Source organism: Vulpes vulpes, chromosome 10, assembly GCF_048418805.1.
Source record: "Vulpes vulpes isolate BD-2025 chromosome 10, VulVul3, whole genome shotgun sequence".
Taxonomy (NCBI): Eukaryota; Metazoa; Chordata; class Mammalia; order Carnivora; family Canidae; genus Vulpes; species Vulpes vulpes.
This window is the reverse complement of record NC_132789.1, coordinates 88983530-89001183: the sequence shown is the minus strand read 5'-3', so window position 1 is coordinate 89001183 and position 17654 is coordinate 88983530. Positions and strand designations below refer to the sequence as shown.

Below are 17654 nucleotides of genomic sequence, written 5' to 3'. Positions count from 1 at the left end.
AATTTCTTTAAAAGATTTTGTTTATTTATTTATTTGGGAGAGCATGAGAGGGAGTGGAGCAGGGGTGGAGGAGGAGGAGTAGAAGTAGAGGGAGAAGCAGACTCCCTGCTGAGCGGGGAGCTCATGTGGGATTTGAGGCAGGCCTCCCTCCCAGGACCCCAAGATCATGACCTGAGCCCAAGACAGACACTTAATTGACTGGGCCACCCAGGTGCCCCTGGAATTGAAATTTCAAAAGCTTCAAATGTGAACTAGAATATGGAAAAGAATTTTGAAGGTGTACTAAATTTTATTATTTCCAGAAATGAGTAGAGTTGTTTACCCCCTGTATTTTGGCCTTTTAAATTCCTTACCATCCTCATCTTGTTTTAGGCTAAACCCGAGGGATAATAATATTGAAAGAAAATGAGAAAAAAAATAAAATAAAATAATAAAAAATAAAAATAAATTTAAAAAAAGAAAGAAAATGAGGACCTACAGACAGCTTATGGCAACAACTAGGATTTTTATAGACACCATGCTTCTCCAACTAAGGCCACAGGAAGCCTCAATGGCCCCATCCAGAGCGGACTATAAAGACTTAGTCCTCAACCCCACTGGCCCAAGACCATGGTATATGTCCTCTAGGAGGGTAAAAGGTTTATATTCTATTTAGGTTTATATTCTATTAAACCTCTAGGTTTAATGTCCTCTAGGACATGGGATTAAAACATATCCCAACCCTAAGCAGAAAACACTGAGAGGTCAGCATCAACCTGCCAAGTACTCTCTCTTCGCCTAAGAGCCACTACACTTTCTAGGTACCAGTCACCTAAATTTTACAGTGCTAACGGAGATACCGCCCTTGTTCCCTGCTCCCCTACTCTTCCCCAACCCTATACATGGATTTAACGATGGCTGTTGGCAGCAATGCGTCCATCTCTGAGAATTGCCAATCAAGGGAAGATTTGCTGTTAGGGTAGCAGGGGATGCAGCACCGTGGCTGGCTGTGTCTTAGGGCCACAGCAGCAGAGCACCTGTGCAGCCACCAGCTCCATCTACGGGCCTGGCCTTTCTCAGTGAGTCAGCGTAACTGAAGCACAACCGAGGCTAAAGGTGTGTGCAGCTTCTCCCTCCCTCCTCTTCACGCACCTGCCCTGAAGTCCCTTCTAATATGGGCCGACCGAGTCGAGAACCACTTCTGGTTAATACCTTATGAAGCTAAAGGATATACATCTTTGTTATAAAAATTGGTGGTAATATGATCATAAATATCGCCTTAAATGATCGTGTAAATAACAAAGGGCAATGGGTTACTCTATACAGTCTTGAGAGAAGAAACTCTTAAGTATTACATGTACTCTTGTAACTTTTGAATATTATTACATGTACTCTGGAGACTCAGAAAAGCAAGCTACTTGGGGAGTATTTGCCTTTATGTGTGTAACATTGCTATCAGAGATATTAGGTATTAATTATGTCCCTTTAGCACAATTTATCAAAGGAATCAGGAAAAGTATATCTTATCTGTGATGTTTTTCATTTTAATACACAACACGCTCCCTCTGCTGAGTCAACTACGCGAGAGCCCAAGGCTGTCTTGGCTCACTTACAAAAGCCTCCATGGGCCTTGGTTTTTCAGAGCAGTCATTTCCCCTTCCCACTGTCTTTTAGTATTGACCCTTGCCTTTAGCTCTTGTTTTATAGTTCGGGATTTTACTGTAAACTGTTTTGATTTATTTTTGGAAATTTGGTGTAGTGTAACTAACACTGATAACGAAATGCTATAACAATCACATAAGGGGCTTTTAAATGAGCACGTAGAATTAACGAGAAAGGAAATACCCTCTCATGGCGTTGCTTATTGTATTTGCAAATGAGATTTGTGAATATGTCTGCTACTTGACTGTACGTAGAACAACCTCCTTAACTGAGATTTAGCTGGGAGCGCACACACTTTCTGTATGGACAAATCCTTGACTGGCTTCGTTATTTGGTGGCCTGGCAACCCGTGGTGATTGGAATAGTTCAAGGCATTAATTATTCACTAGGGCTGGAGTAGTACAGCAGACCTACTCCAGAAGCAACGAGTTGCATGTTGAAATAGTTTTAAATCCTTGATCCTACATTTATTATTGATATTCTTTTTTTTTTTTTAATTTCAGAGATAAGCGCAAGAGTTTTGAGAACTGGATAAAACTCAGGACCCTACAAAAAAGGCAATCTGCCTATGTGGAAAGAATTTAAAAGAGAAGTTGAATGTCAAAAGTTCAGAAAAAAAAAAAAAACAGAAAACCAATGAATCAGCAAAGTAGTAATTAGTAAAAGTTTGTTATGCACACATCAAAAAGATAGTTTGCAAACCAGGAGCACTCAGACCAAAACACAGAAGGAAGCTCAGAGGTCTAGGTTACACAACCGCTTATCTAGTTTGGAGGCAGTGACTGTTTATTCTTCACAGTGATTGGTTACAATATTGGAATTTTCTTAAAGGAAAGGGAATTGATTAGTGATCACCTCATATCAATTTTGGGGAAACAATTTAAGTTTTGCTTATGATTTTCAGAGGCGTAAGCAAAAAGCACCCGGGGCAAGTTACCCTCACTTGTCTTGCAGAGTAAGCTAAATCAAGCTTTGCCTGTGAGACTAAAAACTGGTTTTGTCTGCTCTGGGACTTCTAAGTCTGGTCTCTGTGTTTGATTTTAACAGGAGCAACAGCATAAACAAACACAGCATCCTTTGCATCTTTCCCATTGTGATCGTTTTCTAATCCAGGGGTGCAGCCCATTTGTTAAACCCACCATGGACCTGCTATCTCTAATGTGGCTGATAAGGTACTTCTTACTACAGCATTTAGCTATAACTAGGATCTTCTGATCAATTCAAAGTCTTCAAAGAAGTAGGCAGAGTTGTTATGTAAACTACAGTTTAAGGATAAGGTCTTCTCTGCTCTCTGCTTGTCACCACGTGGCAGCTTTGGTGACATAAAGCCCTTTGGCATGGAGGGTGTTATTCTGGAAATGTCTGGCATTAGGTGCCACAGCCCATTCAATGAGCCAGACGTGCACTGCATTTGCTGGGCCTGCCAAGTGCACCTGACCCATCCAAGGGCTGCACTAAAGAAGGGGAGAACCACTCTCTTCTTCTGTGACACTCCGTTCACACACACACACACACACACATGCGTGACATCACTCTCTTGCTGTACTCTGCTTTTATTTTCTTCATAGCACTTATCATTACCTGAAATCATATCATACATTTATTTTTTTATTTGTCTTCCCCTCCATGAAGGCAGAGGATTTGATCTATTTAGTTCCCTATTTTATGTCCAGCACTCAGAGTAGTGCCTGTTACCTAATAGGCACTCAATAAATATTTGTTGAAAGAATGAATTAGGGGCGCCTGGTTGGCTCAGGGGTTGAGCATCTGTCTTTGGCTCAGATTGTGATCCAGGGGTCCTGGGATCGAGTCCCGCATCGGTCTTCCCACATGGAGCCTGCTTCTCCCTCTGCCTGTGTCTCTGCCTCTCTCTGTATGTCTCCCATGAATAAATAAATAAAATCTTTTTAAAAAAGAGAATGGATTGATTAATTAATCCAGCAGGAAGGGACAAAATTAATAAAATAGGAAAGAACAGTCAGAAAGAATTAAGAACAATACATTGGCCTCCCCAAAAGTATTTGTTTTTAATTGCTGGCGAGTTACTAAACAGCCACCACTGTATGCCTAATATCAGACATCTGTTCTCGTTACCTGGAGACATTACACTTACAGGAAGTAGACAAGGAAGCACACCTATTGTCAAAAACACAGGCAATGCACTTAATGCTATTCAAAGCCTTATCACAGTTGTAATGAAGAAAACTCATGCTAAGATCTTTACCTGTTGGTAATTTGCCTTCCTGAAACTGCTCAATGCATCAGTATTATGATTGGTTCACGATCTAGATTATTAGATTTAACCCTGGTTTAAGGAGATAAAACAAGATCCCTGAGCTTATAGTTTACTGACAAAAGACCTCATTGTTGGCTAAAGTATTAGCTAACATGTTTTTTCTTCTATAAAAGAAGGAGCCCTTAAATTGATCTCTGATGTATTTCCCAGTTATCTTTATTTTTCTAAGAGAGAGAGTGGGTGGAGGAGTAGAAGGAGACAGAGAGAGAGGATCTCGAGCAGACTGCAGTGAGCATGGAGCCCAACATGGGGCTCAATCTCATGACCCTGAGACCATGACCTGAGCCAAAATCGAGAGTTGGGTGCTTATCCAACAGAGCCATCCAGACACCCCTCCCATTTATCTTTTATGGATGGCAACTGCATGAGGGTAGCCTTTAGAACCCTTTAGAACTCTGGGCAGGTAAACCAGTATGTATCTGCATGGAGTTCTGAACGACCCTTGGAGTTCAGAAATGTTGGATAATCCCTAAACAACTTCAAACACGCAAAATAAAGATGCTACGTTCTTTATAGTTTAGGTATTTAAAATCTAATCCCAATTTCGTGAAGTTTTATATATATATATATATATATATATATATATATAGAAAAATTATGGCGAGCTATATACTACAGTTACCAGTGGTTATCCCAAGGTGAAGGGATAAGAATAATTCTTTCTTTATAGGCTCTTATCTCTTTCCCAAAATGTCTACAGTGAATGTGTTTAACATCTGTGATGAGGGGATCCCTGGGTGGCTCAGCGGTTTAGTGCCTGCCTTTGGCCCAGGGCGTGACCCTGGAGACCCGGGATCGAGTCCCGTATCAGACTCCCGGCATGGAGCCTGCTTCTCTCTCTGCCTCTCTCTATCATGAATAAATAAATCTTTTAAAAAGAAAACATCTGTGATGAGAAAAAGATTATTTTTATAACATTACTTTCAATCTACCAACCAACTACAGAGCTCTTTCTCTTGCTGTCTAAATTATTTAAATTAAATCTACGGACCAAATTCATGTTAAATTTGTCTGGTTCTCACGGTAATTAACATTGTGCTTAAATGTAGGATATAGAGAAATAAAGCAAAAAGTCCATTATTGTCGTTTGCTTCTGTAGCACCTCATTTCCTTCCCCTGAACTCGTCCACTGTTTTTCTTAGGCTGGCTACTATTTCCTCCATAACACTCTCCCAGGAGTTGGTATGAGAGAGAAGAAACACTCTTTGACTTTCCCCAGAAACTATGCGCTTATTTCCCTGGGATATTTTTCTGTGAAAAACAGGGTCCCTGTGGCAAAGCTTGTACCTCTAATAGGAATTTCTACATTCACAGACTATGATCTATAAAAAGATGAATTGCATCTCAGGAAAAAAAATAATAGCAAACACCTACTACAGGCATTGCTGTTACCCCATGTGAGCATCATCCATGGTTCTTATTCTCAGAGGCTTGGTCCCTCCGCCCTCCCCACCCATCCAGAGGGAATGGTAAGTGAGGGGCACGCACTCAGTGGTTAGCCTACACAACTGTACATTCACACCCACATGATGTAGATATTAGTGTTCCTGCTGTAAGGGCAGAAAAATATTTGGGGTCAGTTAAGTGACTTGCCCAGAGATATGCTTCTACTGACCCGGATTTTTCTGACCTGAGAGGCCAATCAACCACACAGACCCAGTTCTGTCTACAAACTGAGCAGGTCAGAGGAAGTTCCAGTCCTGTCGCTGGTGGCTCCCAGCTTAAGAAGAAATTTGCGTTGAATCAGGAAATAGCTCTAGCCTAATTAATTGCATTAAATATAATGTAGTTTTAACTCTAGATCATAAAGATTAACACGTGGAAGTACTATCTTTAAATTATTGTGTATCCACTATTTTTTGGGTCATTTTGAGGAATCACTGGGTATATATTCGTCCAAAAATTTATTTAGCCCACATGCGCTTTTGTAAATGTTCAGAGGGAGAAAAGGAGCCTTTTTTAGAATCAAATAAGACTTTTTTGAAGAAGAAAGCATGATGCTTCAGAGGAAATAGATTAGAAGACGGGGTAACAAAACTAATCAGAACTTCACATGGAGTTAAATGCTGATGGAAGATCAGGCTCAGGGATGTGGGAGCTTCTTTGGAAATCCTTTAAATTGAGTATTTTATTTACACTTGGCCCTTGAACAACACTGGTTTCAACCGCATGGGCCCATTTATGCAGATTTGATTTTTTTTTTTTTAAGATTTTATTCATTCATGGGAGACAGAGAGAGAGAGAGGGGCAGAGACACAGGCAGAGGGAGAAACAGGAGCAGGCTCTATGCAGGGCACCCTATGTGGGACTCAATCCCTGGACTCGATCCTGGGACTCCAGGATCACTTCCCGAGCCAATGGCAGGTGCTAAACCGCTGAGCCACCCAGGGATCCCCAGATTTATGATTTTCTTAATGATATTTTCTTTTCTCTAGCTGACTAAATAAGAATACCATATATAATCATATACAAAATGTGTGTTAATCGGCTGTTTATCTTATCAGCAAGGCTGCTGATTGGTGCTATTTCCTGATGAACTAAGCCAATGACTACAGATAATTCTGATGTCAACAGTGGACTTGGATCATGATTATCTCATAGGATAAGGATAAAACCAAGAACCTCTTCTTTCCCATCTGGTAGTTTTTATAAAACAGCACTCTAGACAAAATATGAACAGCAGTAGTGGCTTTAGTAAGCAAGTCTGTAAAGGACAGTGCGCTCATGTAGTTGAGAGACAACTGTGTCAGAGTGGACTTAGCTACAACCAGTGATATGAAGGCCAGGCCCAGACTAGCCTTTCATGAAGGAATCTAGGATTTTATTGCTGTTCTCAAATTTAACCAAAACCCTTCCTGCTGAGCATCATCCGTGGGCCACTCCAGGTACGTCTTGGTGTTCATTATCTTCCGCAGCTTACAGAATCGCTGGGGGATGGCCTTTTTCTCAATGGGCTCCAGAAGAATGAGGATGGCAGCATCGTTGTTCTCATCAAAGAGGCGAAAATGGGAGAAGTCCAGCTCGTACTTGCACCACTCGCTCTTCACGAAGTTTTCAGAAAGCACAAAGATGGTTTTGTGGCTCTTCTCGATGGAGTCAATGATATTGTCAATAATCCATTTGCCGGGAATAAAGTCCCGCTTGTGAAGGCACAACTTGAACGGGGGGTTGAAGTGCTCCAGCTTCTGGACCAGAAGGTTCTCCACCCAGTAGGAATCATGCTCACTGTAAGACACAAAGGCGTCATAACAGACGTCCCTGGAGGGGGCTTTCCTGGGCTTCCTTTTGGCCTGGAGCCAGGCCCACAGCATTCTCAGGTACCACAGCCCGTGGAAACGGTGGCACGCCCCAGCCGTGAGCAGGACCAGCAGGAGCAGGACACAGCACACGGCGGCCACCAGAGCTGTCCGGTGGCACTCAGAAGCCGGGAGCCGGGCGGTCCCGACCCGCTGGCCCCGCACGTAGGACGGGGAGTCACACAGGTAGTCCTCTGGCCAGCCGACCAGGAGCCTGGCCAGGGCCTGCTGCTCCTGGATGAAAGACAGGAATTCACAGGAGCAAAGGAAGTTGTTGCCACCGGCCTCCAGGGTCTGCAGCCTGTGAAAGGAATCCAGTTGCTCTTTCGAGAAAGCGTTTATTGTGTTTCTGCTGATTCTCATAATTTGTAAGGTGGGTAAGAAGGAGGCATCTGGTAGAGTCTTCAACTTATTTCTGGAAATAGAAAGTTCTTTAAGTTGTGGCAAAATCAGGGAAAATGACTCGAGATTATTATTGCTAACATCTAAAATTTCCAGTGTCCGGGGGATGCAACGGGTTATGCTTTGCATTCTTGTGTCGGATAAGTTCAAACATTTCAGCTTTTCTGGCCACTGACAAGTTTCAGGCATAGAAAGATAATTATTCTTACTAATATCAAGGTTCACCAGGTTTTTCAAAGTAAGCAAAGTTTCTCCAGTTTTCTCTAAGGATTTCAAACGATTTTGCCTTAAAATTAAGGTTTGCAGGAGGGGCCAAGCATGCTGACAGGCTGAGTTTCTCAAGTATTCTTCAACCATTAAATTGTCGCTGAGATCCAAATATTCTAGTGATTTTAAATGTTGTGAAAGTGAGCAAGGAACCAGAAAGACCTTACTGCTTTCTATTGTGATTCTTTTAACATCTTCTGTAAGTGAATATATACTACTCATATCGTAAAATGAGTAAAAGTCTGGAATATGCAACCTCCGTACTGTTAGTGTCTCTATCTGACCTATATTTTTAATTTTGTCCACATCAGGTATGTCAAAATCACCGAGCCCATAAAGGGTACAGTCCTCAAACTCTACTTCTAACACTCCAGAAACATAATTCAACAGTCTCACAACCTCAGTAAAACTTCTATCGGTGACTTTCACATTTCTAAATGTCCACTTTTTAACCAACGTATGTGTTTCATTGATGGATGCCTCTGAAAAGTGGAAAGTGTCCAAATGAGTATCTCTCAGTTCTAAATGTTTCAAGGAACTGGAAAGATCTACAAAAATCTCCACCAGTAAAACAGGCTGCTTCATACGGAGGGCCAGATAGCTGATGTTCTGAATCGATTTCAAACTCTTTGGCTCATACCTCTGGAGATTTGAAGCATCGATCTCCAGTTCCTCAAGAAAGGTTAGCCCAGCAAAATCCTTATCCTGAATCTCAGTGAAGCTGTAGATATTTCCTACTTTCAGAATTCTTAGATTTGTGAGCTGAGAAAAAAGAGGTGTTTCCCCAAGTGATTTGTAAGGATTTCCCAATAGGTTTAAGAACTTCAAGGAAGAAAGGGGCCTGAACCAGGAGGATGATAAGTTAGATAAGAGGTTATAAGATAAGTCCAAATGTTCAAGACTCCACAGGGAAAAAAAAGAATCTTCCTCTATTGTGTTAATTCTATTAGACTCCAGCCTCAGAGCCTTGAGGTTCACACAGCCCCGAAGGTCACTGTTGCCAATGTAGGTGATCTCATTGTTGGAGAGGTCAAGGCTTCTCACAGCTGCCGTGAGCCCTGAGGGCATGGAGTTCAAAGATCTGGAGCGGCCATCGCAGACACCAGTGGGGTCACAGGACAGAGAAGAAGACTGGTCAGGGGCCTCTTCCTTGGAGAGGTTGGTTACAGCCCCCAAAACCCACACTGTCCACAAAACGCGTGACATTGTCCAGTGATCCAACCTACAAATAAAAGAGGTTCAAATGAGTGATTGTGTTTGACAGTTTATCATGATTCCAGTTCCTGAGAAATGTTCTGTAAGGCATCACACACACACACACACACACACACACACACACACACACACACCTACCTACCAGGAAATAACAGAAAGGCAAATGGAATGTATGCATGGGGATTAAAAAATGGATTCCCTGGTGCATCCAGCAACATGAGCACAGAGATCTTGCCCCTGTGCCAAGACCTAGAAGCCCTATACCATCTGAGTGGCTCAATCAGTTCAGCATCCAACTCTTGGCTTTGGCTCAGGTCATGATCTCAGGGTCTTGAGATCAGGCCCTGCACTGGGCTCCAGGTTTACAGGGAGTCTGCTTCTCTCCCTCTTCCTCTGCCTCGCCCCACCTCCCACTCATGCTCATGTTCTCCCTCCCTCTCCCAAATAAATAAATAAATCTAAAAAAAAAAATGAGCTAGGCTTAACCGTATGGATTTACAATCACCTACTCCTGCGCTTCAAGCCTTCTTGGATATAAGCATACTCTTTCCCTGCCTTGGTGCCCCCATGAGTTAGAGATGTCACAGAGCCCAACCACAGCTTTTGCAGGACAACTATTCACTGAACACAGCTCCAGTGGCAAAAGAAAAAGTTCCCGTGCTCCTCCAACTTGTCTGACACTTAACTACTAGCAGGCAGGAGGGATGCTGGGAACTCCAGAGAGAGCAAGGTGGTTTGCTGGGCCGAGGGACAATCAGACCAACCATCAGAACCTTCTCTTCCTGCAGAGAAGTGCAGAAAGCAGTGCCCCGGTCTGGATGGGCTATTCAGATGAATGAGGGGGAAATAAAGCTGTTTGCACGCTCTCCACCACTGCTGGTTTCCTTCCAGTCATGAATCCAGCTCTCTTGCTCACTCGCTCGCTCACTCTGCCCTCTTTCTGGGCCCTGTATCCCTCTTTGGCTCTATTCAGCTCTCTCATTCCTTATGCTTTGTACTCCTTTGTCTGTATTTGCTCACTACATAAACTGTACAAGTTTTTTTTAAAAAAATGTAACCCCAAGAACAAAACTTTTTATGGGTAAAATTAATTTCCCACACCCACAGAATCTGAGGTTATAAAGGCCTAGGCTGTATAATTTGTAGGAACAGATATTAAAACACAAATAATATTAATACATACTTGGTTTGGAAATTTAATAGCTCTTGCAGCCAGAATCTTTATGGCCACACCAATGCAACTGCTTTGCACCCCCTCCTGTCTCTTTTAGATAAATGGGGCCATACCTACCATGCATAATTATTCTAGACTTTCACTTCTTACCTAACAATGTAACTTGACATCTTTCTACGTTCACATATAGAGACTTTTCTGATTCTTTCCCAATGGATCACAGTGTTTCCTAGTATGGATAAACCATAGTTTGCATTCCCATCAGCACTGTATGAGAGTTCCAACTGCTTTCTATCTTGCTACCACTTAGTACTGCCAGTCTTTTTAATTTTAGTGATTTTGGTAGGTAGGTAGTGTAATCTCTCTGTTGTCTAAATTTCATTTCCTGGACAATGAGCCTGAACATCTGCACATAGGATCATATTGCGTATGATCATTTGGAATTCTCAGTAGTAATGTGCCTCTTTCAGTTTTTGGCCTACTGTTTTCTATTGGGTTGTCGCTATTATAACATAATAATTATTATAAATATTACATACATATGAAAATAAAAATGTATACTCTCAAAACGGAAGATACATGTGTTACAAATACAGGCATTGCTGAGAGATATTGTGAGTCTGGCTCCACCACAATAAAATGGCTATTACAGTACAGAGAGTCAAATGAATTTTCTAGTTTCCCAGTGCACACACAAGCTATGTTTGTACTACACAGTAGTCTGTTAAATGTGCAACATCCAAAAACAAGTACACGCCTTCATTTAAAAAGGATTTATTGCTAATGAATGCTAACCATCATCTGAGCTTTCAGTGAGTCATTATCACTGATCACAGATCATCATAATGAATATACTAAAGTTAGAAATGCGGCCAGAATTACCAAAACGTGACACAGAGATACAAAGTGAGCAAGTGCTGTTGGAAAAATGACAGCAACAGACTTGCTCAACACAGGGTCGCCACATGCCTTGAATTTGTACAAAAAACAAAAAACAAAAAACCACAGTATCTGCCACATGCAATAAAAAAAGGTATGCCTCTCTCTTCTTCCACTGTGTGGCTTTCCTTTTCACTTTCTTGGTGGAATCTTTTGATGAACAGATGTTCTTAAACATTTTCTATTTTGTTTCTTAGTAGTGATTTTGTGGTCTGTTTTAAAAGCCTTTTTTTATATTATCATGAAGCTATTCTCTTTATTATTTTTCCAATCCGTATACCTTTATTTTGTTTTCTTGATTACTGAATGTTGACCTTTATTAAATTTTTTTGTCTTCCTATATCTATTGAGATAACACAGGTTTCCTCACATTAATCAATTTAGTGTTGAGACAATGTTGAATTGTTTAGAAGAAACCCAAGTTAGTCTGGACATATTATTCCTTTTTTATATTTTACTGGGTATATTTGTTTACTAATATTTCCTTTAGAACATTTGCATCTATATTCAGAGTAAAATTGCCCTATACATTACCTTTCTTTTCTGTGGGTAGAATTCACCAATGCCACTTTCTGAACCTGCAAGATTTATTGCTATTATTTGTATATTTATCTTGTTTTTATAAAATACATTAAATATACTTAACAGCTATGAAACTATTCATATTTTCTTCTTCATCATCTGTCAGCTTTGGTAAATTGTGTTTTTCAAGGGATTGAACATTTTCTTTTAAACTTGCAAATTTACTGACATAGTTACTTAGAATATAATCTTACTATTTTATTTTATTTTATTTTATTTCATCTTACTATTTTAATGTTCTATCTTGTAACTTAGATGAGTTTTTTGTGCCTTATGATTGTCTTCAGTGTCAGCAGTTTATCATTTTTTACTAGCATTTTCAAAAACCAGCTTCTCATTTTATAGATCCTCTATTTTCTTTCTATTCCATGAATTTCTATTCTTAAATTACTATTGCCTTCCTTCTGCTTCCTCTAGATTTATTTTATTGTTCCTATTCTAATTTCTTAAGGTAGACACCTGCTCATTAATCATCAGCCATTCTTCATATCTAATATATACATTTAAGGTCATAAATTTTCATCTAAGCTCTAGTTTAGCTCTATTTTCCAGGCCTCCTTCTCTTCTGTTCTTTCTATATTTCACCTCTTCAAGTTTCAGTCTCAATATTTCCTTCTGATCTACTTTCCAGTTTATTCTCCTCTCTTCAGCTGTGTTTAATCTACTGTTAGATCCAGCCACAGCATTTATATTTTGCAGTTACTGCCATTCTCACCTATTTAACTTCTATTTGGTTCTTTTCTCCATCTGTATGTCATTTTTTATAGTTTCCAGTTCTCAGCCAATATTTTCAATCTTGTCTTCCACCACCTTGAATATAGTAAGCCTCATCCAATAGGCCATACAACACTCTGACAGGCTGAAGGACACAGAGTATATGTAAGGTTAAGGTCTGGGGCAATCACAGATGGAAAGGCAGAACTGAACCAAGGGAAACCGAGCCCTTACACAGATTGTAGCACAGTTCTGACTTATCTGGATGGCTCAGGCAGTCTCAGGCTCTGAAAAGGGATTAGGATGATTTCTGGAATTCTAGTGCTCAGATACCTGCAGAAACAAAGGGAAATTTTCTCTAGAAGAGAATACTACTATTTGAGGCTTCAAATTTCTTCCTACAAAAAATGTTTCAAAGTGAATGTCCAGTACACCATAAAAAAAAAACAACCAAGGAAGCAAAATAATGACCAGGAGAAGAGCAAAAAATAGCAAGCAATGGAAACTAACCCATAAAGAACATAGATCCAACATTGTCCCCACCTCTAAAAGTGACAGGGGTAAGATGAGATAAGAATACTGTTTGGTACTATATTTATCCCACTGTCTTTCTGCTGAATCCATTATTGAAAAAAAAATCATCTTAGTATTACTGTACTGGGCAACCAAAATTTACTTGATCATTTTGTAATAAATAGCACAAATCTTAAGAAATCTATACAAGCTTCCAGCTAATATTTAAAGGTCAGATAAATCTATTTTTAAATTTTTCCTAGCCTTTTGTCTTTAAGCTGTAAAATTAATCAGAGCAGGGATCTTGGGCTATGTTCATCCACATATTACATGGTACCTACTGCATGGTAACTTTTCAGTAAATATTAATTATTAATGATATTAAAACTACCACTACCAATCTGACACTGAAGATGAGAGTCTTATCTCTCTCCTGCCATTTCCCCTCTATGCAATGGCATGGCACTGAGAAACAGAAGAGCAATGGCTCCAGTTAGACTGAATGGAGTCATACCTAATGAGGGTGGTAGGTCTAGACAAAATATAAAATCATCTGCTTAAAGATTCAGAAAATTGGGGCACCTTGGGGCTCAGTGGTTGAGTGTCTGCCTTCAGCTCAGGGTATGATTTCAGGGTCCTGGGATCAAGTCCCGCATTGGGCTCCCTGCAAGGAGCCGCCTGCTTCTCCTTCTGCCTCTCTGTGTCTCTTGTAAGTAAATAAATAAAATCTTAAAAAAAAAAAAAAAGAATTCAGAAAAGTAACAAAATGCTGAGGCATTACTGGTCTGAGATCCAGGAAAAGACAGCAAAAGACAGCAGTCTGACCGGTAAGCCTGGCATTGTGCTGTGCACATCTACTGATTGAGAACTGACAGGAAGTTGAAGCCCTGTGGCCCCCAGCAAAACCACGACCAGATACCCACATCAGGGCTGGGGCTGTGATGGTTGGGTGAAACAGGAGTGGAGAAGGGACTCAGGGCCCGATGCGCAGTCAGGAACTGAAAGTACACAGGCAGGGAAAAAGCTGCCCCTAATGTGAATAAGGATCTAAAAAAAAATCTCTGCCCTCTGGCCCTGGCTGAAAGCCAACCTACTAGAAATCCCCCATAAGAAATGAAAACTCCAGGCCTATCTTGTATGCTGCTACGGGTCCAACTATCAAAAGACAGAGTAACTCAAAGTTTTTTTAAATTGGGAAAAAAATAAGGTGCTAAATTTAAATGAATATTGAATCTCCAGCAAAAAAAGAAAAAAATTCCTCACTTTGCCAAAAAAATAATGTAATAGTATTCTCCAAGGGCAAAGAAGGCACACCTGCCAATCTAGATGGCAATACCCATTGAAATTATTATTCAAGAGTAAAAGTGAGGTAGGCATTTTCAGACACTCAAAAACAAAAACAAAAAAAAGAATTTTTAGCCCTAGTCTATCACTGAAAGAAGTACCCCAAAACATATATTCTTCAGCAATTTGCAGAATAAACCTGGTAAGAGTAGGCAGCAAGAAGCAATGATTGCATTTGTTAATTTTAATAATTAATAAGAAAGAAGACAGCATTCAAAGGCTCAGGCATTTCTTTTCAGTATGAGGAAAAAGGAATATAAATTTTATATGATGTGGGAGTAAACAGAATTTTGACAAGCAAGTCAAAATTTGTCTTTCCTTTTTTAAAGATTCTATTCATTTATTCGTGAGATACAGAGAGAGAAGGAGAGAGAGTGGTAGAGACACAGGCAGAGGGAGAAGCAGGCTCCATGCGCAGAGCCGGACGGGGGACTCGATCCCAGGACTCCAGAATCACGCCCTGGGCCAAAGGCAGGCACCAAACCGCTGCGCCCCCCAGGGATCCCCCAAGCAAGTCTTTTGATGAGGAGTAAGTACAACTTACATCTATTAGGAAATCTTTATAAAAAGATCATACCCACAACTCTGTTTTAATCATAAATTCTACTCAATCACGAAAATCAAAACAAGATATCTAACCACCCGAGCCAAATTCTTAAAGAAAATAATGCAAAAAATTAACTGATAGCTTAGAAACGTACACATCATGCTGTAACCTTCTGGCAATTTTTGTAAAATAAGTGCATCGTAAGAAGTTTAAAGATGAAAAAAAAAAGAAGTTTAAAAATGTAAATGTTCTCTGCTTAGAACAGGAAGAAACTTAAAATATCGGTGAATAAGTCATTTTCAAATAGGATGTCATTTCCCTTTTTTTTTTTTTTTGGTCTCTACTTTCAAATCTACCAGTTGCTTTTTGGTAAAGATTAGTAAAGTTGGTAAAGATTGGTAAAGTCAGTAACAGCGCAGACAAGACCTTCCGCAAGATTAGCGCCATCCCAGCCAGCGGAGCTGTTCCCGCCTCATCAATCAGTCCATCTCTCTGTCTCTCCCCCCAAAACACAAAACAGTCAGAACACTCGCTGGCTGCATCTAGGTTCTCAACAGTTCTCACTTAAAGGGATTGGGGAAGTTGAGGGGGACCTTCAGGGCATTCTTACTTAGAGAGCTCGTCTGCGCTCACGTGGTGCTCTAAGTTACTTTCTCAGCGGAGACCGCTCGGGCGTTTCGAGGGTGGAGGAACGCGGGGGGGGGGGGGGGGGCTCTCGCGCTCACGCCCGCTCACGCCCGCTCACACCCGCTCACACCCGCCCCCGCCGCGCAGAGGCCGGGCTGGGGTTACGGTGCGAGGCTCCTGGGCACACCCCGATCCCGACCCTTCCCCACTTCTCAGCCGCAGTGACCATACCCGGTTCGCGCCGTGCGGTCCCCGAGGTGACCCCGGAGCGCAGACACGCCCCCGCGCCCGCGCCCGCCCCGAGCGCGCCCCCCAAAGTCCTCACCCGACCCTGGGGGCGCTGGGGGGGGCCGCTGGGAGCCGGGGGGCGCTCGGGGTTACGAGAGCGTCGGTCCTTCGGGGCCCGTGGCCCCTGCCCTGCCGCCCCCCCCCCGCGCCCCCTCCGCCCCCGCCCCCCGCGGCGCCGCGGGGAAGCCCCGCCCGCCTGGACGCCAGCGCACCCGGGCGGGGGGCGGCGCGGGGAGGCCCCGCGGGGGGCGAGCGGCCCGACGTACCCGGGAGGTGACGCGCGGCCTCCGGACGCGGCGCACCCGGCGGGTTGGGCGCAGGGCGCAGGGCGCAGAGCGCAGGGCGCCTCCCGGCGGGGGCGGGGGCGGGGACCCCGAGGGCGGGCGGGCGGGCGTCCGGCGGGCGGAGCGAGTTCCCCAGGCGCCCCCGGAGCGAGTTCCCGGCGGCGGCGGCGAGGCCCCCTCGGTTGGGGCGCGGCCTGGGGCCCAGATCCGCCGCCGCCCGCACCCACGGACCCGAGCTGGGCCCGAGCGGCGGGTGAGGACGCCTGCCCGCGGCCGGGAGGGGTAGGGAGGGAAGGAGGAGGGAGGGGGAGGGGGGAGGAGGGAGGGGGAGAGGGGAGGAGGGAGGGAGGAAGAGGGGAGAGGGAGGGGAGGGTAAGGGGGGAGGGAGGGGAGGGTAAGGGGGGAGGGAGGGAAGGAGGAGGGAGGGGGAGAGGGGAGGAGGGAGGGAGGAAGAGGGGGGAGGGAGGGGAGGGTAAGGGGGGAGGGAGGGAAGGAGGAGGGAGGGAAGGAGGAGGGAGGGAAGGAGGAGGGAGGGGGAGAGGGGAGGAGGGAGGGGGAGAGGGGAGGAGGGGGACGGGGGAGGAGGGGAGGGATGGGGAGGAGGGGGAGGGTAAGGGGGCAGGGAGGGGAGCGCCCCGAGGTGCCGAGCGGCGCCCGCGCAGCCCCGTCCCGCCGCCGGGGGCTCCCGCCCGCAGCGCACACTCTGAGTCCGGGTCCCCACCTTGCGTCGGCTCCATCCCGGTCTTTCCACGTCATTCCCAAAAGCCTCGGGTTGGCTTTTCTTCGGTGTCACAGAAACTAGTGAAGAATGTTTACAAGGGGGACAACCCACCTTTTAAGAATCAAACTGCCTCGGGCAGCCCGGGGCCAGGGCGCGATCCTGGGGCCCCGGGGTCGAGCCCCGCTTCGGGCTCCCCGCATGGAGCCTGCGTCTCCCTCTGCCTGGGTCTCCGCCTCTCTCTGTGTGTCTCATGAATAAATAAATAAAATCTTAAAAAAAAAAAAAAAGAAGAAGAAGAATCAAAGTGCCTTAGTAGTCTTCGCAGGGTGCTTCTTCTATTCATAAGGACACCTGATCCTTACAAATTGAGGCCGAGGAAGCACTCTTGCTCCTCTCACACGGAGGAAATGCCATGCAAATGGGGCAGTACTGAGATTTGAGATGAGAATTTTACCCTAAATCCAGGGTGCTCTGTCTTGCCCTAGTCCCCATCCCTAATCCTCTTTATCAGCTCCAGCATCCAGGCAAACTTCATCCGTAGGCAGGAAGGTGAACTTCAGAGGGTGGGGCCTGATTGTCCCCACAGGTGACTGTGTGAATATCGCTCTCTGAAATGACTTTCAAGTAACTACAAAATCCCCACCTCTCTTCCTCATGAGTTCTTAGGCGTGTACCTAAGAAAACTTCTTTCCAATACCGCCCCCGCCAAATCTAAAAAAACCTCTGTTCTTTCCCCATATGCCTTTAATCTAACTGCCTCGATTGATATTATTGCTTTGCAATCCCAAAGCCAATTAGAATGTT

General features: G+C 43.6%; 2 protein-coding genes across 7 annotated transcripts in view; one reads left to right on the top strand and one right to left on the bottom strand.

Moving 5' to 3' along the window:
• The window catches only part of RNF175 (ring finger protein 175), a 59251-nt gene extending 50102 nt beyond the window's left edge, over nucleotides 1-9149 (top strand). For 3 of the 6 annotated variants that reach the window (XM_072724888.1, XM_072724886.1, XM_072724889.1), the window contains one exon: nucleotides 1921-9149. In XM_072724888.1, coding sequence (XP_072580989.1) covers nucleotides 1921-2041 — 121 coding nt within the window. In that variant the 3' untranslated portion in view covers nucleotides 2042-9149. The remainder of the gene's footprint in view (nucleotides 1-1920) is intronic. The other 3 variants (XR_011994986.1, XR_011994987.1, XM_072724887.1) reach the window with 3 other exon arrangements.
• Nucleotides 6611-17138, bottom strand: LOC112933419 (toll-like receptor 2). The gene is made up of 2 exons (XM_026016594.2): nucleotides 16962-17138; nucleotides 6611-9124 (listed from the first exon to the last, which is right to left on the bottom strand). The coding sequence occupies exons 1-2, from the start codon at nucleotides 17048-17050 to the stop codon at nucleotides 6751-6753; spliced, it is 2463 nt and encodes an 820-aa protein (XP_025872379.2). The 5' UTR covers nucleotides 17051-17138; the 3' UTR covers nucleotides 6611-6750.
• Nucleotides 17139-17654: the final 516 nt, after the last annotated feature.